The 19,565-nt window shown below is 38.9% G+C and overlaps 1 protein-coding gene across 2 annotated transcripts in view; it reads left to right on the forward strand.

The window, feature by feature from the left end:
- The window catches only part of chrna8 (cholinergic receptor, nicotinic, alpha 8), a 97,138-nt gene that overhangs the window by 27,445 nt on the left and 50,128 nt on the right, over nucleotides 1-19,565 (forward strand). The window contains exon 1 of one of the 2 annotated variants that reach the window (XM_084096247.1): nucleotides 18,616-18,845. The exons of the other annotated variant lie outside the window; for it this stretch is intronic. Coding sequence (XP_083952373.1) covers nucleotides 18,807-18,845 — 39 coding nt within the window. The 5' untranslated portion in view covers nucleotides 18,616-18,806. Of the gene's footprint in view, nucleotides 1-18,615; nucleotides 18,846-19,565 lie in introns of those variants that run through there. 2 annotated transcript variants of the gene reach the window in all.

Raw genomic sequence — 19,565 nt, forward strand, 5'->3', positions numbered from 1 at the left:
TACAATATTTTAAGTATTATATACAGACAGTACTTTAATGTGCAATTACACCTGAATAGACTGAATAGATCTCTTGTGCTCCTAAAAAGCTTCTGCCAACTAAGTAGTAGCAGCAGGTAAATACAAATAAAATTAAAAAACAAACATAACTTATTACTAAATTGAAATAGAAAGCTGCGATTACAGACGCTCACATCCACACATAAACACACCACTGACGTCTTCACTTCCAGGTCACGAAGCTATCAATCAAAAGCTCAGTAACCAATGAGAACACACTGCTACTAGCCCCGCCCCCACGAGAGAAATGTGTCAGAACGGCGAACGAAAACTCTGGGAGCATAAACGAAAACTTCAGAAGCGTAAATGAAAACTCTGGAAGCGCATTTGTAAGTTCAGATCAGCGATTGAAATATGAGAAATAGTTAGCAAAACTTGCAGTGTATTAAAAACGAAGTCAAAAAATTTGCCTGCGATTTGTTCTTTTTCAGTTTTAGAGATAATTTATTTAGTTTCAATTTATATTTTCATTAGTTTCTTGAAAAGCTACGTTCATTTTTATTGGCACAAGAATAGCTCCATACAGTTTAACCCAACATTTTAAGCCAATTTTATCGTTTATTTAGTTTCAAAACTGAACTAAATATACTACGCACGCTGTAACTCTGTCTAAACATGACTTCTAAATCGGCTAAGCAGAGCAAAAAAGAAACGAAAACGGACTCTGTAGATGACGCTGCTAGCGAGCTTAACATGGCGGCGATGGTCAAGCTCCTGGAACAACATCGCCAGGCCTTATCGACCGAATTCAAAACAACCATCTTGACGCTCGAAGAGAAGATTGATCACATTCAGACCACACTGTCGGACCACACACATAAAATTGCCTCGCTCGAATCGAGTACCAATGATCTAGACGAACTGGTGCGGGCGTTGGAAACGAATTGCGCCACAATGGCTGAGTGTAATGCGAAATTACAAGATAAAGTTGTGGACCTTGAGTCACGCAGCCGCCGAAACAACATTCGGATTGTGGGCTTACCGGAATCACTCGAAGGGCCACGTCCTTAAGTTTTCTTCGCGCAGGTCCTCACAGACATTCTGGGAGAAGAAATCTTACCCTCTCCGCTGGAGATTGACCGGGCACACAGAGCTCTCGTTAGTAAACCAGCGACCGGGAAGAAACCGAGGCCAGTTATCATCCGGCTCCACCGCTACCGTCAAAAAGAGTTGATCGTCCGAGAGGCTCGAGCCAAAAGAGGCAAACTGGTTTACCAAGGCAACCCAGTCGCCATCTACGAGGATTACGCGCCTGAAGTGGCTACTGAACGCGCTAAATACCGGTCCGTTATGGCAGAACTATATAACCTTGGATATAAACCAACTTTGTTTTTCCCCGCACGGCTCTCAATCTGGACCAAAGACGGAGGTAAGAAGATGTTATCTTCAGTGACGGAGGCCGAGAACTTTGTTGCAGCTGCCCGCTCCTCGGATCATGTGCCATAACTGTCCAACAGTTAACCAGCCGGCGGGGTTAATTGCTGTTCTCAGTTTTCTAGCGGTTAAATTGATGCAAGTTACAGAAACTATTTCCAATGTTTCCACTTTGTGCTGAAAGCGGGGTTATTTTTGCCTTTTTTATTTTTTTATTTTTATTTTTTTTATTTGTTTATTCTTTTTTCCCTCCCTTTTCAGTCACACCAGAGAGTCGGAAATTATAGTAGTTTTTCTATCGCTCAATGCCGTCTATAGTAACTGTTTGGTTGGCTTGACATGATTATTGCATCAATTATTTCGTTGATTTAACGTATTTAGGTATGCATACCTGAATGTACTAGAGGCTACATTGTTATTATTTCTGGCATTGTTTTGTTTGACTGTTTTCAGGATAAACTATATAATTTTACAATTATAGGGCCAACTCTTATATGTGCATATGCATGCAGAGACTAGGCATTTATTTATCTAGACATTTATTTATCCTAAGGTTTATTTTTTCTTCATACTGTTGTATTGCAAAATCACATGGGTTGCCTCATAGCTGGCAACTTCACCTTAAAAACTATTACTATTATTATTTATTTTATTTTGGCATTGTGTATATATGTATAATATTTTTATTTATTTTGTTTATGTATACAATTATTTTTACTCAACTTATTTTTATTTATTCATTTATTTTTGTTTGTTGAGGCTCTTCCCTTTTGTACTTTTATGCTATAAAAAGTTATGTTTTAAACTTCAAGTTCAAGTTTTATAGGGCTTACTACTGGAACGGGAATGAGATCCAGAAGGATAGAAGCAGTAGCGGAAGTCGAGACTAAGTGCTCAGGCAAGTTAATTGTTAAAGGTGGGTGGGGGGTGGTTAGTTGTGGGGTAGGGGGGTGTTGGCTATATTGGTCTCCTTTACCTTTTTTCCTTTCCTTTTTTTTTTTTTCTCTTCTTTTTTTCTCTTTTTTTTTTTCTCTCCTATATGTGGATCCAGAATGCTTTCGGCCAGTTCAATGCGATCCTGTTTCGTTAAACTCACAGAATGGTTAATACCATAATGTTAAGTGATGGAAACCTGCACTTAGTGTCATGGAACACCAAGGGGATGAACAGTGCCGTCAAAGCTAGTAAGATTTTAGCGCATTTACGGGATCTCAAGGCAGATATTATGTTTCTTCAAGAAACTCACCTACGAACGGTAGATATACTGCGTATCAAGAGATCATGGATGGGTCACCTGTTTCATTCCAAATTCTCTCAGAGAGCTCGCGGGGCTGCTATCATTATCCATAAAAGAGTTATGTTTGAACACACTGATACTATTATAGATCCAAATGGCCGTTTTGTTATGGTCTCGGGCAAACTCCAAAACATACCAGTAATTTTAGCTTCCATTTATGCCCCCAACTGGGACAATGATGAGTTTTTCGTTAAGTTTTTTTCAAGCTTACCCAAAGTAGATGAACATCATATAATTATTGGAGGGGATTTTAACTTGGTTCAAGACGTATCCATGGACAGGTCTTCCTCTAAACAGTCTACTCTAACAAAATCAGCTAACGTGGTGCTAAACAACGCCTCTCAACTGGGACTCTCTGACCCTTGGAGGTTTAAAAACCCTCAAGGCAAGGCTTTTTCATTCTTTTCTCATGTTCACCATACATTTTCTAGAATTTATTTCTTTTTGGTAGATAATAAATTGTTACACTGTATTTCCACGTGCACTTATCACGCATTAGTGGTCTCTGATCATGCCCCAGTATCTATTGACGTAACTTTGCCAACTAACAGACCGTCGCCCCCACCCTGGAGATCCACCTCCTCCGGGCTATCAGATAGCGCATTCAAAGATTTCCTTTCCTCGCAGATTAAGTTTTACTTCGAACTCAATCAGACTCCAGATGTTAGCAGTCACACCTTGTGGGAGGCTTTCAAAGCATTCATTCGCGGCCAGGTAATTTCATATTCCTCACAAGTAAGGAAAGCCAAAAAACTTAGACTATCCGCAATAGCTGACGAACTGTCTAAGTTAGATGTCTCTTATGCCGCTTCCCCTTCACCTGTCCTCTATGCTAAAAGAGTTCAATTACATTCAGAATTCAACCTTCAGTTGACCGATTTAATAGAGAGACAGCTTAGGCAATGTAGACAGCATTTTTTTGAGCATGGAGACAAGGCTGGCAAGCTCTTGGCCTATCAGGCTTGATCAGCTAGCACTTCAAGATGGATTTCTGGTATCAGATCCCCAACAGGTGAACCAGCTGAAATTAACCTGGTTTTCTCAGACTATTATGCTAGACTGTACACTTCAGAAAGCCCTCCCAATAATACTACAAATTTAGATCTTCTCAACTCGCTTGAATATCCCACAATTGATGAAAACACTGCTAAGAATCTAGGCAACCCAATTACATAATTAGAGATACAGGTAGCAATTAATTCCATGAAACCGGGAAAATCTCCTGGCCCTGATGGCTTTACAGTTGAGTTCTATAAAGCTTTTGCTCCCCTTTTAGTTCCTACTTTAGCATTGCTTTTCAATGACTCTTTTAAGGTGGGCTGCCTTCCTCCTACTTTATCCGAGGCCTCTATTTCTTTGCTCCTTAAAAAGGATAAAGATCCTATTTCTTGCGGTAGTTATAGACCAATATCACTTCTGAACGTAGATTTTAAAATTCTGGCTAAAGTTTTATGTTCTCGCCTTGAACGTGTATTACCATGTTTAATTTTTCATGACCAGACAGGCTTCACCCCAGGAAGACCATCTGACTTACCCGAAATTATTGTGTCTCTGGATGCTGAGAAGGCCTTCGACAGGGTGGAATGGGGTTATTTGTTTTTTATTTTGGAAAAGTTTGGGTTTGATTCTAATTTTATCTCCTGGATCCGACTTCTTTACTCCTCCCCTATGGCATCTGTTCATACTAATGGCATACGATCACCCTATTTCTCGCTTCAGCGTGGGATGCGACAGGGATGCCCCCTTTCTCCCTTAATTTTTAATCTAGCCATAGAACCTTTAGCTATCTGGCTCCGTAGCCACAATGGCTTTGAGGGAATTTCTCATCATGGTTTAGTTCACAAGCTCTCTCTTTATGCTGACGACCTTTTATTATATGTCTCAAACCCTGCTGCCTCCCTACCCCCAGTTTTGGATATCCTAGACAAATTTGGTCAACTATCTGGCTACAAGATAAATGTACAAAAAAGTGAAGTTTTTTTGGTTAACTCTGAAGCTAAAAAACTTCCACAATCACTCTTACCCTTCAAGATTGCGCCTGATGGTTTCAAATACCTGGGGGTCCTCTTTACGAATTCATATAATAATCTATTTGCAAAAAAATTTCAACCGCTTGTGGACAAATCAAAACTTGATATGTGTAGGTGGGCCTCTCTACCTCTATCCCTTGTAGGTCGAATTAACTTGGTCAAAATGGTTATTCTACCCAAATTTATGTACCTCTTTCAACACTTACCTATTTGTATTAGGAAATCTTTCTTTGCTGGCTTTGACAGTATTTTGCGGTCATTTCTATGGGGGAATAAACCTGCTCGCCTTAAGAAATCAATTCTCCAACTTCCTAAAGCTAAAGGAGGCCTTGCACTTCCCAACTTTCAGCAGTATTACTGGGCCTGTAACATCAACAAGCTTCTTTTTTGGAACAAAGATATCTACTCTGGCAGCCCTCCTTGGGTGCATACAGAAACATCATCAATGAAAAGCACTCTCTCTTCGGTTGTCTGTTCTCAGCTACCCTTAGTTGTAAACAAAGTTTCAGATAATCCAGTAGTCACTAGCTCTCTTAAAATTTGGGTCCAATTTAGGAAACATTACGGTTTACATAGAGGCTCCACTTATATGCCCATCCTCAATAACTACTTTTCCCCCACGTCTAGTTCAGACCCTGCATTTCATCTCTGGTCATCTAATGGCCTTCTCAAGATTAGTGACCTCTATGATGAGGGAGTATTTGTCTCTTTCTCTTCTTTATCTAAAAAGTATAACCTACCCAGTCATCACTTATTCCGGTTCTTTCAAATCCGACACTTTGTTCAGAAGCAGTTCCCCTACTTTCCCAATCGTCCCCCTGAAACAAAAATTGATCACTTTCTTGCTTTAAATGCCAACCACAGGCATTTAATCTCAGTCATTTATAATTTAATAAATTCTATTAATTCTGACACTAATGCCACTCTTAAAGATACCTGGGAGCAAGACCTCGGTGTTACTATTACAGAGGACCTATGGAATAGCATCTTGAACCAGGTACATACCTCTTCCATATGTGCGAGGCATGGCTTAATTCAATGTAAAATACTATTCCGAGCACACTTAACCAATGCCAAATTGGCAAAAATCTTTCCAGACAAGAGTGCTGCCTGCAACCGTTGTAAACTTTCTCCTGCCGACCATCTACACATGTTTTGGACTTGTCCGCAGCTGGTGTCCTTTTGGTCTAATGTATTTCAGACGCTTAAAAAAGCTATCAACACTAATATTGGCCCTGATCCAATTATAGCCCTATTTGGGGTTTCCCCTATGCCTGATTTGGTTGCCCGAGTTCGTAAAGTCATTGCTTTTACTACAATTTTGGCCAGACGGGCCATCCTCCTTAAGTGGAGGCATGCTTCCCCTCCGACGCATGACAGGTGGATACAGGACATTTTTCACTGTATTGGACTTGAAAAGTTAAGATATTCACTCTCTGGTTCACTTACATCCTTTTACAAGACTTGGAATCCCTTTTTAAATTACATTAAGGGTTTACCTTGTGCATCTGCAACTGGCAATGGTACATCATTTTCGCTTATTAGGAGGATCTTTGTAGGGGATTTATTTACTTATTTATTTTTTGTTACCTTTTTTTTATTATTATTATTATTATTATTATTTTTTATTATTATTATTATTATTTTTTTTTTTTCTGAGCTATTGGATGGTGGGGGGGGAGATCATGTAAGGGGTTAATAATGGACAATATCTTACTTTATACTGTTTATGATGTTTTATTCTGTACTGTCGTTGAAAACCAATAAAAAAGATTTGGAGTATTTGAACACTATCTGGATATCAAACTTTTGTGAAGCATGTCCATAGTTAATGTGATGAACTATACTTACACCCCTGAGAGGAACTGACTTTATATATCCACTAAAAAGCACCTTTAAAACAGTTGGTTAAAAGATATGGCCAGAAATGTTAAGTTAGATCTTTTTCATAATTTGTGTGCATGTGTCACTTGGTTTATCTAATGGAAATGAAATGTATATATTTTATTTGTGGCTTAAATGTCCAAAAGTAGACTTTTTTTAATTTTGATCATTTACTGTAAACATCAATAGCCTTCTGATTTGTTTTTGTTTTGTTTGGTTTTTTTTGCTTCAAAGTGCAAAGTCCATTCAAACCTAACAATTAACACCCTTTATTGGGCACCCTCTTTGACCCGCTTGGACTTACGAGTAGACCACTTCACTTGGGAACTGTGCTGTTAATGAAAATGTTTGTTTTCTGCTCCTTAGCAGATGTTGTTTTCCTTTCACCAGGCTCTTAATAATTTAAATAATTTATTTGTACTTCCAAAGGCAACCAAGTCCCAGTACTCAGTACAATACTAAACCCTTTAATTTAAGAAAATCCCTATTGTTATATTTGTAAGGATATTAAAACTAGGGTTTTCATAACTTAAGTGGTTACAATTTTTTCTTCTTCTAATTTTGAGAGAACAAAACAGGTATTACACAGGAGAAAATAATATAAAAATGAAAAACAAGGTCCCTAATTAACTTGCTTTTGTAGATTTCAAATTGAATCACACACATTATTATGAGCGATTATTGTTAACATTATGGATCCTGTCACTTTGTGATAGTGCTCAACCCTAGTAGTTGCAATTTGTATTATATGTATATTAATTTACAATAATTAATTTGAAACAACCCAATAAATTCATTAAATATCTTAAATTTAGCAATTTAAGACAAATAACCATAAGTTTTTTTGTTTTTGTTTTTTTTCTCACAGGCACAATTTCATTTTTCATTTTTTTCTTTTCCTTTTTATATGCCAGACGGATACATATGTTGATGTTTCATCACAGCGGGAGTCCCTGAGCATGAAAAGATCCACATGAAACATTAATAAGATAACTTCTTGGCTCAGTAGCTGTTGCACTTGACTGCATAAATATATATATCATAAATATGTGGGCAATGAATAAGGTGGAGAATCAAAAGTAAAAAAAGATGTGCACATCCCACACACCTTAATTGGGCTCAGGTGCAGGACAAAAAAAAAAAACAATAATGAAAAAAAGCATGATGTCCGCACCTGATGGTGCTTGATGAAGACCTGACTGTCAAAACGTTGCACTTTCAATTAAAGTTGTTTGAAGCTGTTAATTCAGTGTGTGGACATCACAGTTCTTTTTTCCATTAATGAATAAGGCTGTGTGTCCACCAAAGCGTTTTTAGCCAGCTGAAAACGCTAGGCACTCTGCAGAAACCGCCTAGCTGTGGGCGCTTGAGAGCAGTTTGGCAGCGTAGCGTTTTTTTCAGTTGAAACGATTTGCTTGCTATAATACGGAATATCCGCGAAAGTGTTACTAGTATTTAATTTCACAGATTGTTTGTTTCTGTGTTGTTTCTATATAAAATTGTTGATAGATTATAAAGTATTTGCTTTGGCTCTTGTTTTAAATTATTTTGTTCCATTATTATGCTTGTTGTTGTCATCTGTTGACGTTGAACAAGCAGAATGTGACTGTTGGTTGGTGTGATGAGCATTGCGTTTTACCCAAAGTTGAACATTCTTCAACTCTCAGCGACCGGTAAAAAACACAAACGATCATTGCTTCAGCGTGAAAAAGACGCTCAGTGCCTCGAGGAAAAACTTTTTCCTCGAAAAAGAACAACAGATTGATATCAAGGGCTTATTTAGGAGATGGGGTACATTTTGTCTTCAGAACTATTTAAGTTCAGTCTTTGGCAATTGCGCTGCATCTCTCACTTTTTGAAAACATTTACAGTATTCAGCCATGCATCATAGCCTCTTTGATTTAGTGAGGCCCAAATGGCCATATAGTTAATCCAGCTCTTCTCAGCATTAAACCTAAACTGTGTACAACATTAGTAAAAATACATACTGTATTCTGCGCTTTAGATTTTCCCTTAAAGGATTAATGATGTTTAAATCTGCTGATATGTAAGGCCATTGAAGGCACTGAACACCATCCTTGCATTTACAAGAGTCTTGAATTTAACAGCATGCAATTTAGCTTTATCATCCTGGAAGATGAGTGCAACATGTTTGCATAACAGATTATCCTAGCAAAATAGTTTGAGTTATGACCATTAAATGTATATGCTGAGCAATTATCAGATTTAAAGTGCATAATTTCTATGAGTAGAGGCACCAAAAAGAATGGTAAAAATAATAGCTGTTTGACAAATTTTCTTTGAATTTGAATATTGCTTTTAATATTTTATCCACTTTCTGTTTAAATTAAAGAAAATAAAAGTATGCATGCCTGACTGTCCCATTTCCGCTGTCCCAAAGGACCCGTCATCTGGCTGAAATCTATCTCCTTCACCCATCTCACTGTGTGAATTATGAAATATCTGTTTATCCTGTGTGTTAAATCATGGCTGCCGTGGCGTGGCTCTTGCGCGGCCCCAGATGGCGAGAGGCCCATAAGCTATGACTGGGATGCTGTGAAACCGTGAACGCATGAGTTGTTCTCAATCAGCTAAGGGGGGCTGGGGGTGGCAGCTGCCACACCATTCTACATCACCGCAGTGCCGGGAGGGTTTATGAGTGTGAGGATAGGTGGACTGTGAGAAACAAAAGCTGAAAAGTTCTTGGCATTGAAAAGGCCTCTTTTTGATTTGTAATGCAGTGTGTCCATTATATTACAGCATGGCATAGAATTTTATGATCATGTGCAATAAAAACGTTACGCAAATGTATCAGAAGTGGCTTAAATGGAAACAGCTTGTAGTTTTAGGAGACAATACAGTAGTTTGGAATTAATGTTGGCTGATGGGAGTTTGGAAGCCTAGTTAATGTTCTAGAATCGAGTTTAAATCCAGACAGGGTTGACCAAAGGAACTACTGAGCTAATTAGCTATTGTACCCTACAATCAATTTTAAGGTTGTATTGTTAACCACAGAAAAATATTTTGACTAGTCCTTCATCTTTAAAAAAAAAAAAAAAAAAAAAAAGGAAAATTATTTTTATGGTAAGACACTAACAATCAAAGTGCATGGGGTCAGGCAATAAACTTAACAATACACAATAAAACACACAGTTTCAACAATTAAACATCATACATGTTAGCATGAGTCTGAGTGAATTGATTACTACCTAATATCATGACCATATAATGCCGATCATTTGTATTATACACACACCAGAAATAGGAAATCAGAAATAGGCTGTTTACATTACAAACGGAAGTCGGTAACTCATAACCAGAATCAAGCAAGAATAGTGTCCCCACTTCAAAAATGACAATTTTAGGCAAATGTACAGCTCAAATAATAAACAGCTTTTTACTGAATAATTTAGGTAAGTGTTCACATTTCTGCTTTTAAATCTCCTGGAGCACTGGCCCGGTTTACTTACGTTGTAAGAGCATTAACAACAGTTCTACCAGAAAGACTTGGGAGATAAAATGATGTAACAATAGCATATATTTATTAACAGCCCAGCAAGCAAATATTTATAAAGTTCTTTGGCGTAGGCCCTGTCCGTAGCGTGCAATCCAAGGGTAGCGGAATCTGCATTTCCTGCCTGAAGACGAAGGCAGGGGCGCAGCCGACCCCCCGGGAGGTATGGGAAGGGACCATCCTGGTGGTGGTGGGGAAGATGGAGGGGAAGGGACCATCCTGGTGGTCGCGGGGAGGGTGGAGGTAATTGTTTGGGTCAGCATCTGCGAACTCAGACATGTGTAAGTACCGATCTTTTATACTGCAAGTACATGATTGGTTAGATGTGAAGGTACTGTAATAAGTGACGTAACGATTGAGTCTTCCTGGCAGAACTTACGCTAAAGCTTTCATTTATCATCTACAAAAACAAAAAAAAAAAAAAAAAAAAAAAAAGATCTAAGGGACATATTGAGATCATTTTATCTGGTACTCAACATGCAACATGATACATTTGACTTGTTTTGAACCTGAAACATTCCTTTAAGAGAGGTCTTGGGGAGCTCAAACACCATGTAATACATTTGACCCCTTGAGTATGTGTATACATGTCCTCATAATGGTTCAGCAAACACCTAAAGTGAATTCTGGAAACACAAACAGCAGTGTCAGAGGGAAGGTTTAGTTGAGGGTAGGAAACTCTCACACTCACCGTCTGGCCAGAGAAACAGTAACCTCTCTGTGACCTCCATCCTTCTGTCCTCCAGTCTCCATGCTGTACAGGCTTCTCTCACTCACCGTCTGCTGTCCTCAAATCACACGACAGCCAGTACCACTCTCTCTCTTTTACATGGGAACCTGCACTCATGGAAAGACCAAAGCATTCTGTAAACCATCCACTCCAATTTTTCCATTTCCCACTCCAAGCTAGCTTACTGAACAATGGTGAAAGAAACCTCGCTTTGAGTTAGCTCTATCCACCATATATTTAACCTAAAAGTGGGCGCGGGCATTTTTATGTGCAAGACTTCCGGTGTCAGCCACTTCCAGTTACTCTACCTTTACAAAAACAGTCTGACAATGACCCTTTTTTTGCCTGTGAAATTTCACTAAAATTCAGCTAATGTGACCGAACCTTTAGTACATTAAAGTTGTTTTCAATATATATATTTTTCTTTTGTTACTTTATTAAAAGGGGGAATAAAAGGGTGATATCAAGAAATGACCTAAGCTGGACAAGATTTCAGGGTCACCTGCACAAAAGTGCAATCGCGCAAGATGTCAGAGCATGTGCATAGCCCACTGGGCTACAGCTCTGACATTAACACATGGGGAATTCTTGCTGACTTGTAATCGTATGAGCTTGTAAAGCTCATGATTGGTACAATCTTGGAATGAGCGAGAACACTAAAAATGTCCAAAATGCTCCTCGCTCCAGGCAAAAATCATACACGCTTTACTCACATACTCTGGGTTTACAGAGAGTGAGAGAGTAAGAGAGAGATAGAGAGAGGGTGTAGATGGATATGGCCTAGAACAGTAGCTCCGATTCTCCATAGTTCCGCTCCATTGTTCACTTCCACCTCATATCAAGTGCATATTATTAGTCACATCCTCTTTTTATCAAATCAAGTAACTCATTATTATATTCTCCATTTAAAGATCCTCCAGACTTATGGATAATCTCCTGTCATCTGCAATGTGTGTTCATTCCACAGCTTTTCCATATGAAAGATTCAATTAATCGGTTCACAGAGCGAAAACGCTCACTCGCCTCCTTATCTATACGATCACAATAGTCTGTCACTGCTCATTACCACAGGCAGGTTTTCATGTGTCTCATTTCCTCTAAGTACTGTAGAAGTGTTCATTCACAGAATTGTGTTAGACATTTGCATTATCCAAAAGCAGTTGCAGTAAAGCAGACATGGGGTGCGTTTCCGGTACAATGACGTAACTCGCTGCTTCACTACCATAGTTCGATGCATCGTTGAAGAAATCAACTAGCTAGTCACAACTGTTTCCCGAAACCATATTGCCGCAAAGTGGTCGTTCAAACATGTTGGTTTAGGACGTCACGCATGTGGTGGAGTAATAACTTTTAATGAAACTGTTGTGCTTATGTGCTTACGAATTTAATGTCTTAAACTGCTGATCTAAGTTACCTTGCTAATAAATAGTGTTTCACTATATTTTGGATATTTATATCCGTTGCAGAGCTGATAGCGGCCGGTTCAAATGAACCCTGAACTAGTCATTTGCTCGGTCATAATAAGTGATTCTTTCGAATTCCCTATAAATTAATTAATAATTCTTTTTAGCTAAATTGATCTGTCTGAATAATAGACAAATATCTTACATCAAGTTAATTCTGAACCCAAAGTTGTATGTCTGCGAGCAAATTTGGAGCGAGTATCCTCATTTTATTGTTTCTAAAACCCAATTCGACATGCCCGGAATGGCTTCCCAAGACCGGCTTCGGGCAGCCCGCCACACTGTGACGGGGGGCCGACACTTGCAGTAGCATGGAATGGAGGGGAGATGCTCTTTTTGTGAAGGTGTTTGTTTTTTATTTGATTCGCTATAACAGCGGGAAAAAGTCTTGGTGCCCTTACAGCAGGTGACAGGGGTCCAGTACTGGCAACAAACACATCACCTCCAATGCCCGGAACTGAATAGGGGGTTGCGAGGTGAACACATAGTTTCTTTGGTGGAAGTCCGGCCTCGGCAGGACTTAGCCTTCTTCTCCTTGTGCCTGAGACATCAGGACTGCCTGGGCGGCTCAGCGTCCAGCACTAGCTTACGGCGGGGTCCCTGGCACTTGGGAAAAGGGTAGTGCTTTGCTGGGCGTAAGTGCTGTTTCCCCTCGGGTTCTGCCTTCTACTGGGGCTGAGCGGACATGGGTACTGGCTTGGCTCGCTGCTGAGTCGACAGTGTTTTTGGGCGATTGGAAGCAGCTGAGGAACCTGCTCTCTTGGGCAGAAAATGGCGCATGGCCTGCTAAGTATTTTGCGTTGCCGTGAAGCGCTGTGTGAAGCCATTCACTGCAGGACTGAACAAGCCCGAGGGGAAAAGGAAAGCTTTCTTGATCTCCGTCAAGTTGAGCCGTAGGTGGCGCTCGAGCATCACCAGACATGGTGCACCCGATTGCCTGGGCTGTGGCTTTAGTGGCACGCAGGGCAAGGTCGGTTGCACCGGCAGCTCTCTGAATGCCGATGGATCTGGGCCGTTCTCTGGCCTGATATACTTGAAGGACCCCTATTGTGTGGAGGGCAGAGCCAGCCTGGCCGCTTGCGCCAAGCACTCTGCCTGCGAGCACAGATGTCATCCTGCACGGATGGGAAGCCTTGATCTTCCAGTCAAGGGCCGTGGGTGAGCACAGATGTGCGGCGACAGCTTCTTCCGGTGGGGGAAGCTTCGTATACCCCTTTTCCTCCGCGAAACCATGCCGCTCGTGCCAGAAAAGGAGCGTTGGTCATTGCAGATGAAGAGCGCTGGCGAATAAGCACGCTGTGGGGAGAGTGAGTCCCGCAGGCGCAGGGCCAACATAAGTTCGCTTTTCTTCCGTCTTGGCTCGAGATGGGAAGAGAATGGGAGAGCATGCGAGACGGGATTGCTTTCTATGAGGAAAACGGCCCGTGAGCGCAGCAGTGTGAGACTCATCTACCTTGCAGTGAGAGCAACTGGTCTCTGTGAGGTCCGCCTTTGCGTGGGCATGGCCCAGACAGCTGGTGAACTCAGAGTGCTTGTCCGAGGGATGCAGGGCAGCCCTGCATGAGCCACATATGTGGCGTGACATTTTGCAACAAACATCGCTTGCTCTTTTAGAAATTGAAATTTTTGTGATTTGATTTTTGTGATTTGGGTTTCGCCCTGAAATTTGCTCTTTATATGGCTTACGGTGAGAAATTTGCTCTTTTTTTGCGGCTTGCGCCATGAAAATGCTCAGTTGTCGGTAGAAAGCCATAGGGGAGAAGCGGCGAGTCAGCTGTGAGGCGTTGAGGCGTTCTTTATGGCGAGTAGAGGCTTCTTTCTCTTCTTCAGAGTCAGCGAGGAGATGTGTCGTCACGGTGAAGGAGAGTAAATCTGACTAGATGGCCGTTTCAATGCGACTTGTGTAGGCAGTCGGCTCCACCCATTCTGGCGTGCTGAAAGGCCATTTGCCTGTGAAATTCACAGACGTGAACCATCAGACTTAAGTATTCTGAGAAAACAGAGTTTCCCCATAGCGAGAGAGAGAAAATCTCTCACGCAATGCCAGTGAACCGTATCGAAAGGGAACTAATTAGTCTGTAACCCAATTACGCTCCTTCTTCTTCTTCTTGTTTAATGGCCATCAACTCTTTAGAAGCATTGTCTCCTCCTACTGTACTGGATAGCAAACCATATTTCTTGCATGGGTGATGTGCCTGAAGTTTAAAATCTGAATCTATGTTTTATACTCCATCGAAATCCGTGGACCAATCAGATTGTTTGTTCCTGCTAGTGCTGTGTGTTTAGCTCCTCTTATGCTTGCAATTAACAACCAATTGCACTGACTGAGAGAGGATTTATTAAAAGTAAATACGGTCCAAATTCCCAGTAAAATGGAACACTAATTACTGCAGTAATGACTTCAAATACACTATTAACCCACAATCCAGTATTTGGTATCATAACAGAACATAAGCTTGATAGATTTCACAGTACAAATTTTAAAAGGAAAGGGAAAGTTCACTCTGAAATAAACATTAAGTCACCATTTACTCACCCTGATGTTGTTCTAATGCTGTATGCCCTTCTTTCTTTTTCAGCAAGCTTATTTGATGCTCATTCAGAATTGGCTCATCAGTTGCTTGTGGCTGTGTTCATGTTTCACTAGGTTTCAGTTAGATATTGGAATGGAACTGCAATTTTATGAGTACTACCATATATATGCAGGAAAAGATATTTGGAAAAGCTTAGCCGTGGAGGTCGTATAAATACAGTAAAATACTGTATGTTGTCCCCTGTGTTTGTCTTTTGGTGGCACATGTTCAATGACCATCTAATGTATACTGCTCACAAAAATGACAAGACTGGCTGAAAATGTGCTGTTCAAATCTGATTGGCTAGCTGGAACACAGTCTAAAAGTCATTGTGTATAGGTTTATTAGTTTGCCAGGAAATACACTTCTGTTTACAATGTACTGGGCAGCTAGCTACAATGAACATTAAGCTTCAGATCCACTAATCATTAGAAATTAAGGTTTATGAGATTGGTGGAATCAATTATTTGAAAGATATTGAGGGGGTTGTCTGAGGAACTTAATAGAAAGTAAATTAGATTTCTACAGCAGGATTGTTTTCCTCTTAATGCCTGTGAATTTATGGGTACTTATTTATTTTAGATGGACAGACAATCTGATTGAATTCTACACAAATTTCCAAGGACTTCCCCATGCCATTCTGAAAGCGTAGCACATCCAACTGTATTTTTGTAAAACATTTATATAGAGAGAAATTACAGTTGCACTTTATTTTACATTATGTGCACTTTCAATGTACTTACAGTGTACTTACCCACAAAAATACTACTGTACATTTACATTTACATTTATTCATTTAGCAGACGCTTTTATCCAAAGCGACTAACAAATGAGAACAATAGAAGCAGTTAAACTAACAGTATGAAAACAATATGCAAGTGCTATGACCCTTCTCAGTTTAATCTAACACAGTAAATGTGAATTTTATTTTATTTTATTTTTATATAGAACAGAATAGAATAGAATAGAATAGAATAGAAGAGAAAGTGTTAGTATTACTGGATCAAGTACTGTCGAAAAAGAAGCGTCTTCAGCCTTTTCTTGAAAGTGGCTATGGACTCAGCAGCTCTGGTTGAGTTAGGCAGATCATTCCACCAGCAAGGAACAGTAATGGTAAAAGTCCGAGAAAGAGATTTTGTGCCTCTTTGAGATGGCACCACAAGACGTCGTTCACTTGCAGAGCGCAAGTTTCTGGATGGCACATAAGTCCGAAGTAATAAGTTTAAATAAAAAGGAGCAGAGCCAGTGGTTGTTCTGTAGGCAATTGAATTTAATGCGAGCGGCAACTGGCAACCAGTGCAATTTTGTGAGGAAGAGTGACATGCTTTCTTCGGCTCGTTACTCGTTGGCTCGTACTGTAAGTAATGTAAGGTAACAATATGGATTAAGGTTAGGTTTAGGGGTAGGTTCAGGGTTAGTACCTAGTTATTACCCAGTTATTGTCATTACTACAATAAGTACACAGTATGTACATGCAAAACATGACTGCAAATATAGGCTGCCGAAATTTCTTTAATTCAACAGTTCACCAGAAGGACACTCATAATCATCCACAACTGAGTGTTCACACAAAACACAATTACAAAACACAACAATACAACAACCATAGTCAAACGACATTTTCAGTGTCAAAAGGAATTTTTTCATTTTATACTTTTTTAATTATTTTTAGTAACTGATACTAAACCTTTTTTTTTTTTTTATGATTTTAAGGTCAACTATAATTTAAAAAAGGATTAATTGTAAAAAAAACAAAACCTATGTTGTCAATTTAATTCAATTTGAGAAAGCAGTTAGTACTTATAATGTGTCACTAGTTAAAAGTCTGGCTCTGTGAGACAAGAGCCGTACAGATGAAATTTTGGTCAGGATTGTTCTGGCACTCTTTTAACATTCTTATCATCCTCCCTGTCTGACGTTGATTGCATGTCACAAGCCCTCAGTTTATCCTTCACAGACAACACTTTCTTCTGCAGGAGCAGAAAACAACAGGGACTTTAGTGTGTCAAAGAAAGACAGAAGGAAGGAAAATAAGAAGAAACAGAGCGAGAACAAGAAAAAAAAAGTAAATGATAGATACTCAGCAGAGAAAAACAAAACAAAAGATCAAACAGGCAACCGATGTGTCATGTTTACGGGTGTAAATTTTAGGGTGTACCTCTCTCTCTCTCTCTCTCTCTCTCTCTCTCTCTCTCTCTCGCTCTCTCTCTCGCTCTCAGGTTTTGACAGGATATATAGAGAAATTACTAACCTTGTGTGGGGACCTTATATAAAGATGGCTTAACAAAGAGTCTTTTACTCGCTGAACCCAAGAGCAAGAGGCATTAATTCTTTCAAGTGACAGAGTTTCAGCAGACAGGCCAAGAATAGTAATTTAATAATAAAGAAAAAGAAGGGAAAAAACAACAAAGCGTTGTTTCCAAGAGTGAGAATCAACATCGTGAACAAAAATAGTAGAAATACATGACATTCAGTGGCCCTAAAATTGAAGCATGCTTAAAAATTATAAATAAAAAATAAAAAAAGTATGATCATTTATTTTAACTACTTATAATAAATGTATTTAAAGACACACCGTATACTCTTCCCCCCATTGCTAAAAATAAAAATAATCTATAAAAAAAATAGACTTTTCCAAAAAGAAATAACTTCCTTTGATATCATCACTACACTATAGGAAATTATTATAATAATATCTAGAAAGATCGAGTGACTGAAAAATTGACAGTTAATATTTCTTGTGATGATGCAAGAATTCCAGCTAGTAGAATTCCAGCTACTATTCCTGGAATTCCCCTACTTTAAAGGGGAATATACCGCTGACAAGATGGGCTTTTCATGAAACTTGTCTGTCTATGAAAGAGAAACAAGTACAAAACATTGGACAATTTGTGCTATATGACTAAAGAAAACAGAGGAAAAGAAAAGGGGCTATGGCGTTCCCTTTTGCCAAGAACTTCAATTTTGATTTCTGTTGATCTGACTGTGTGCAGGAATACAAAAATTCAATCTGTAGGTTTTTTTTTTTGTCAAATAGGTTTTTTATTCAAACATCAAATAGCCTTGAAATAATTACAGGTTCCAGGATTAATTTTCCTATAAGCACAAAAATAAATAAACTTACTAAAATCAACAACAACAACAACAACAAAGTACTATAACCAAAATCTGTAGTTATAACAAAAGTAGCCTACTTTTTCTGACAAATAAACAGTATCCATATAAATATAAATATAAATATAAATATAAATATAAATATAAATATAAATATAAATATAAATATAAATATCCATGGAAGCTTATATTCTGCCACGGAATAAAAATCTTTAGGCAATTGCAACTTTTTATTTTAGAATTGTGAGAAATAATAGTGCAATAATAGAAAATAGAAATAATAGTGCAATTTTGACTTTATTTCTTGCATTTGCAAATTTATATCTTAAAATTCTGGCTTTATTTCTCGCAATAGCGAGTTCATAACTCGCAATTCTGAGAAAAAAAAAGTCCAAAAGACAACTGTGGTGGGCATAAATGCCTTTGAAAGATGCAGCACAAATACTAATCTTAAAGGTCCCGTTATATGCCCCTTTTCACAAGATGTAAAATAAGTCTCTGATGTCCCCAGAGCGTGTATGTGAAGTTTGAGCTCAAAATACCCAACAGATCATTTTTTACAGCATGTTTAAATTGACATTTTTGGGGGCTCAGAAAAACGAGCTGTTTCAGTGTGTGCCCTTTAAATGCAAATGAGCTGCTGCTGGACGACCCAGGGGGCGGAGCTTCATGAGCTCGCGCTCAGTCTGTCAGGACAAATTCATCTCACGGAATGATGATAATATCAGAAACTCTCAGTAACGGTGTTCATTTCGAGTCGGACAATAATGCCTACAGAGTCAGAGTGCTGTATAGAGATGAAACAGGTATGGTTTAGTAGTTTAATTACGGTTATTATAACGTATTTGTCATCTGCTTGTATGTATCCATTATTTATTAACAGCCTACAAGTCTGCTGTTTCGGACCAGGTCCGAATGATGATCAAACATGTACTGATGAGTTTAATAAAGTTTATTGTACATCACACAAAAGATGAAGCGTCAGTTTTACTTCAGAAAATCACCGTAAGAGCTGAGTAAACACAGTAGCCTAAGTTATAAGAAGTGCGCAAGTAGCCAGTAGAGTTGAGGGAGCATTCCTGTGGGCGGAGGTTAGTCTAAACACGGTTCTAGTGACGTCATTAAAGAAGGAAGTAGAGGGGTGTAGTCCAATCGAGCCGTTTTATGTAGTCAACTTCTGTTAAATAAAATATCTCGCTTGGCATTGAACTTTGAGCTTTATAATTTTACAGATATTATTTATACTCTAACAACAACATTACACACTAACTAAAGTTTGAAACATGGGATCACGTAGAACGGGACCTTTAAGCCTGTGCAAACATATGTATAGATACTTAGAAATTTATGTAGTTTATGCAGATTTGATTTTTTTTTTTTTTCTGCAGATACACAAGCATTTGTCATCTTCTGAACCACAATTTAAAAACCCAATTTTTTTAAAACATGTTTGAGTTGGTGTATTTTATCACAATTTAATAACCGTCTCTGTTAATGCTGGAATGTCCTAGGAACCGAATGGTTAA

Source organism: Abramis brama (assembly GCF_963993115.1).
Source record: "Abramis brama genome assembly, chromosome: 2".
NCBI classification, from domain to species: Eukaryota; Metazoa; Chordata; class Actinopteri; order Cypriniformes; family Leuciscidae; genus Abramis; species Abramis brama.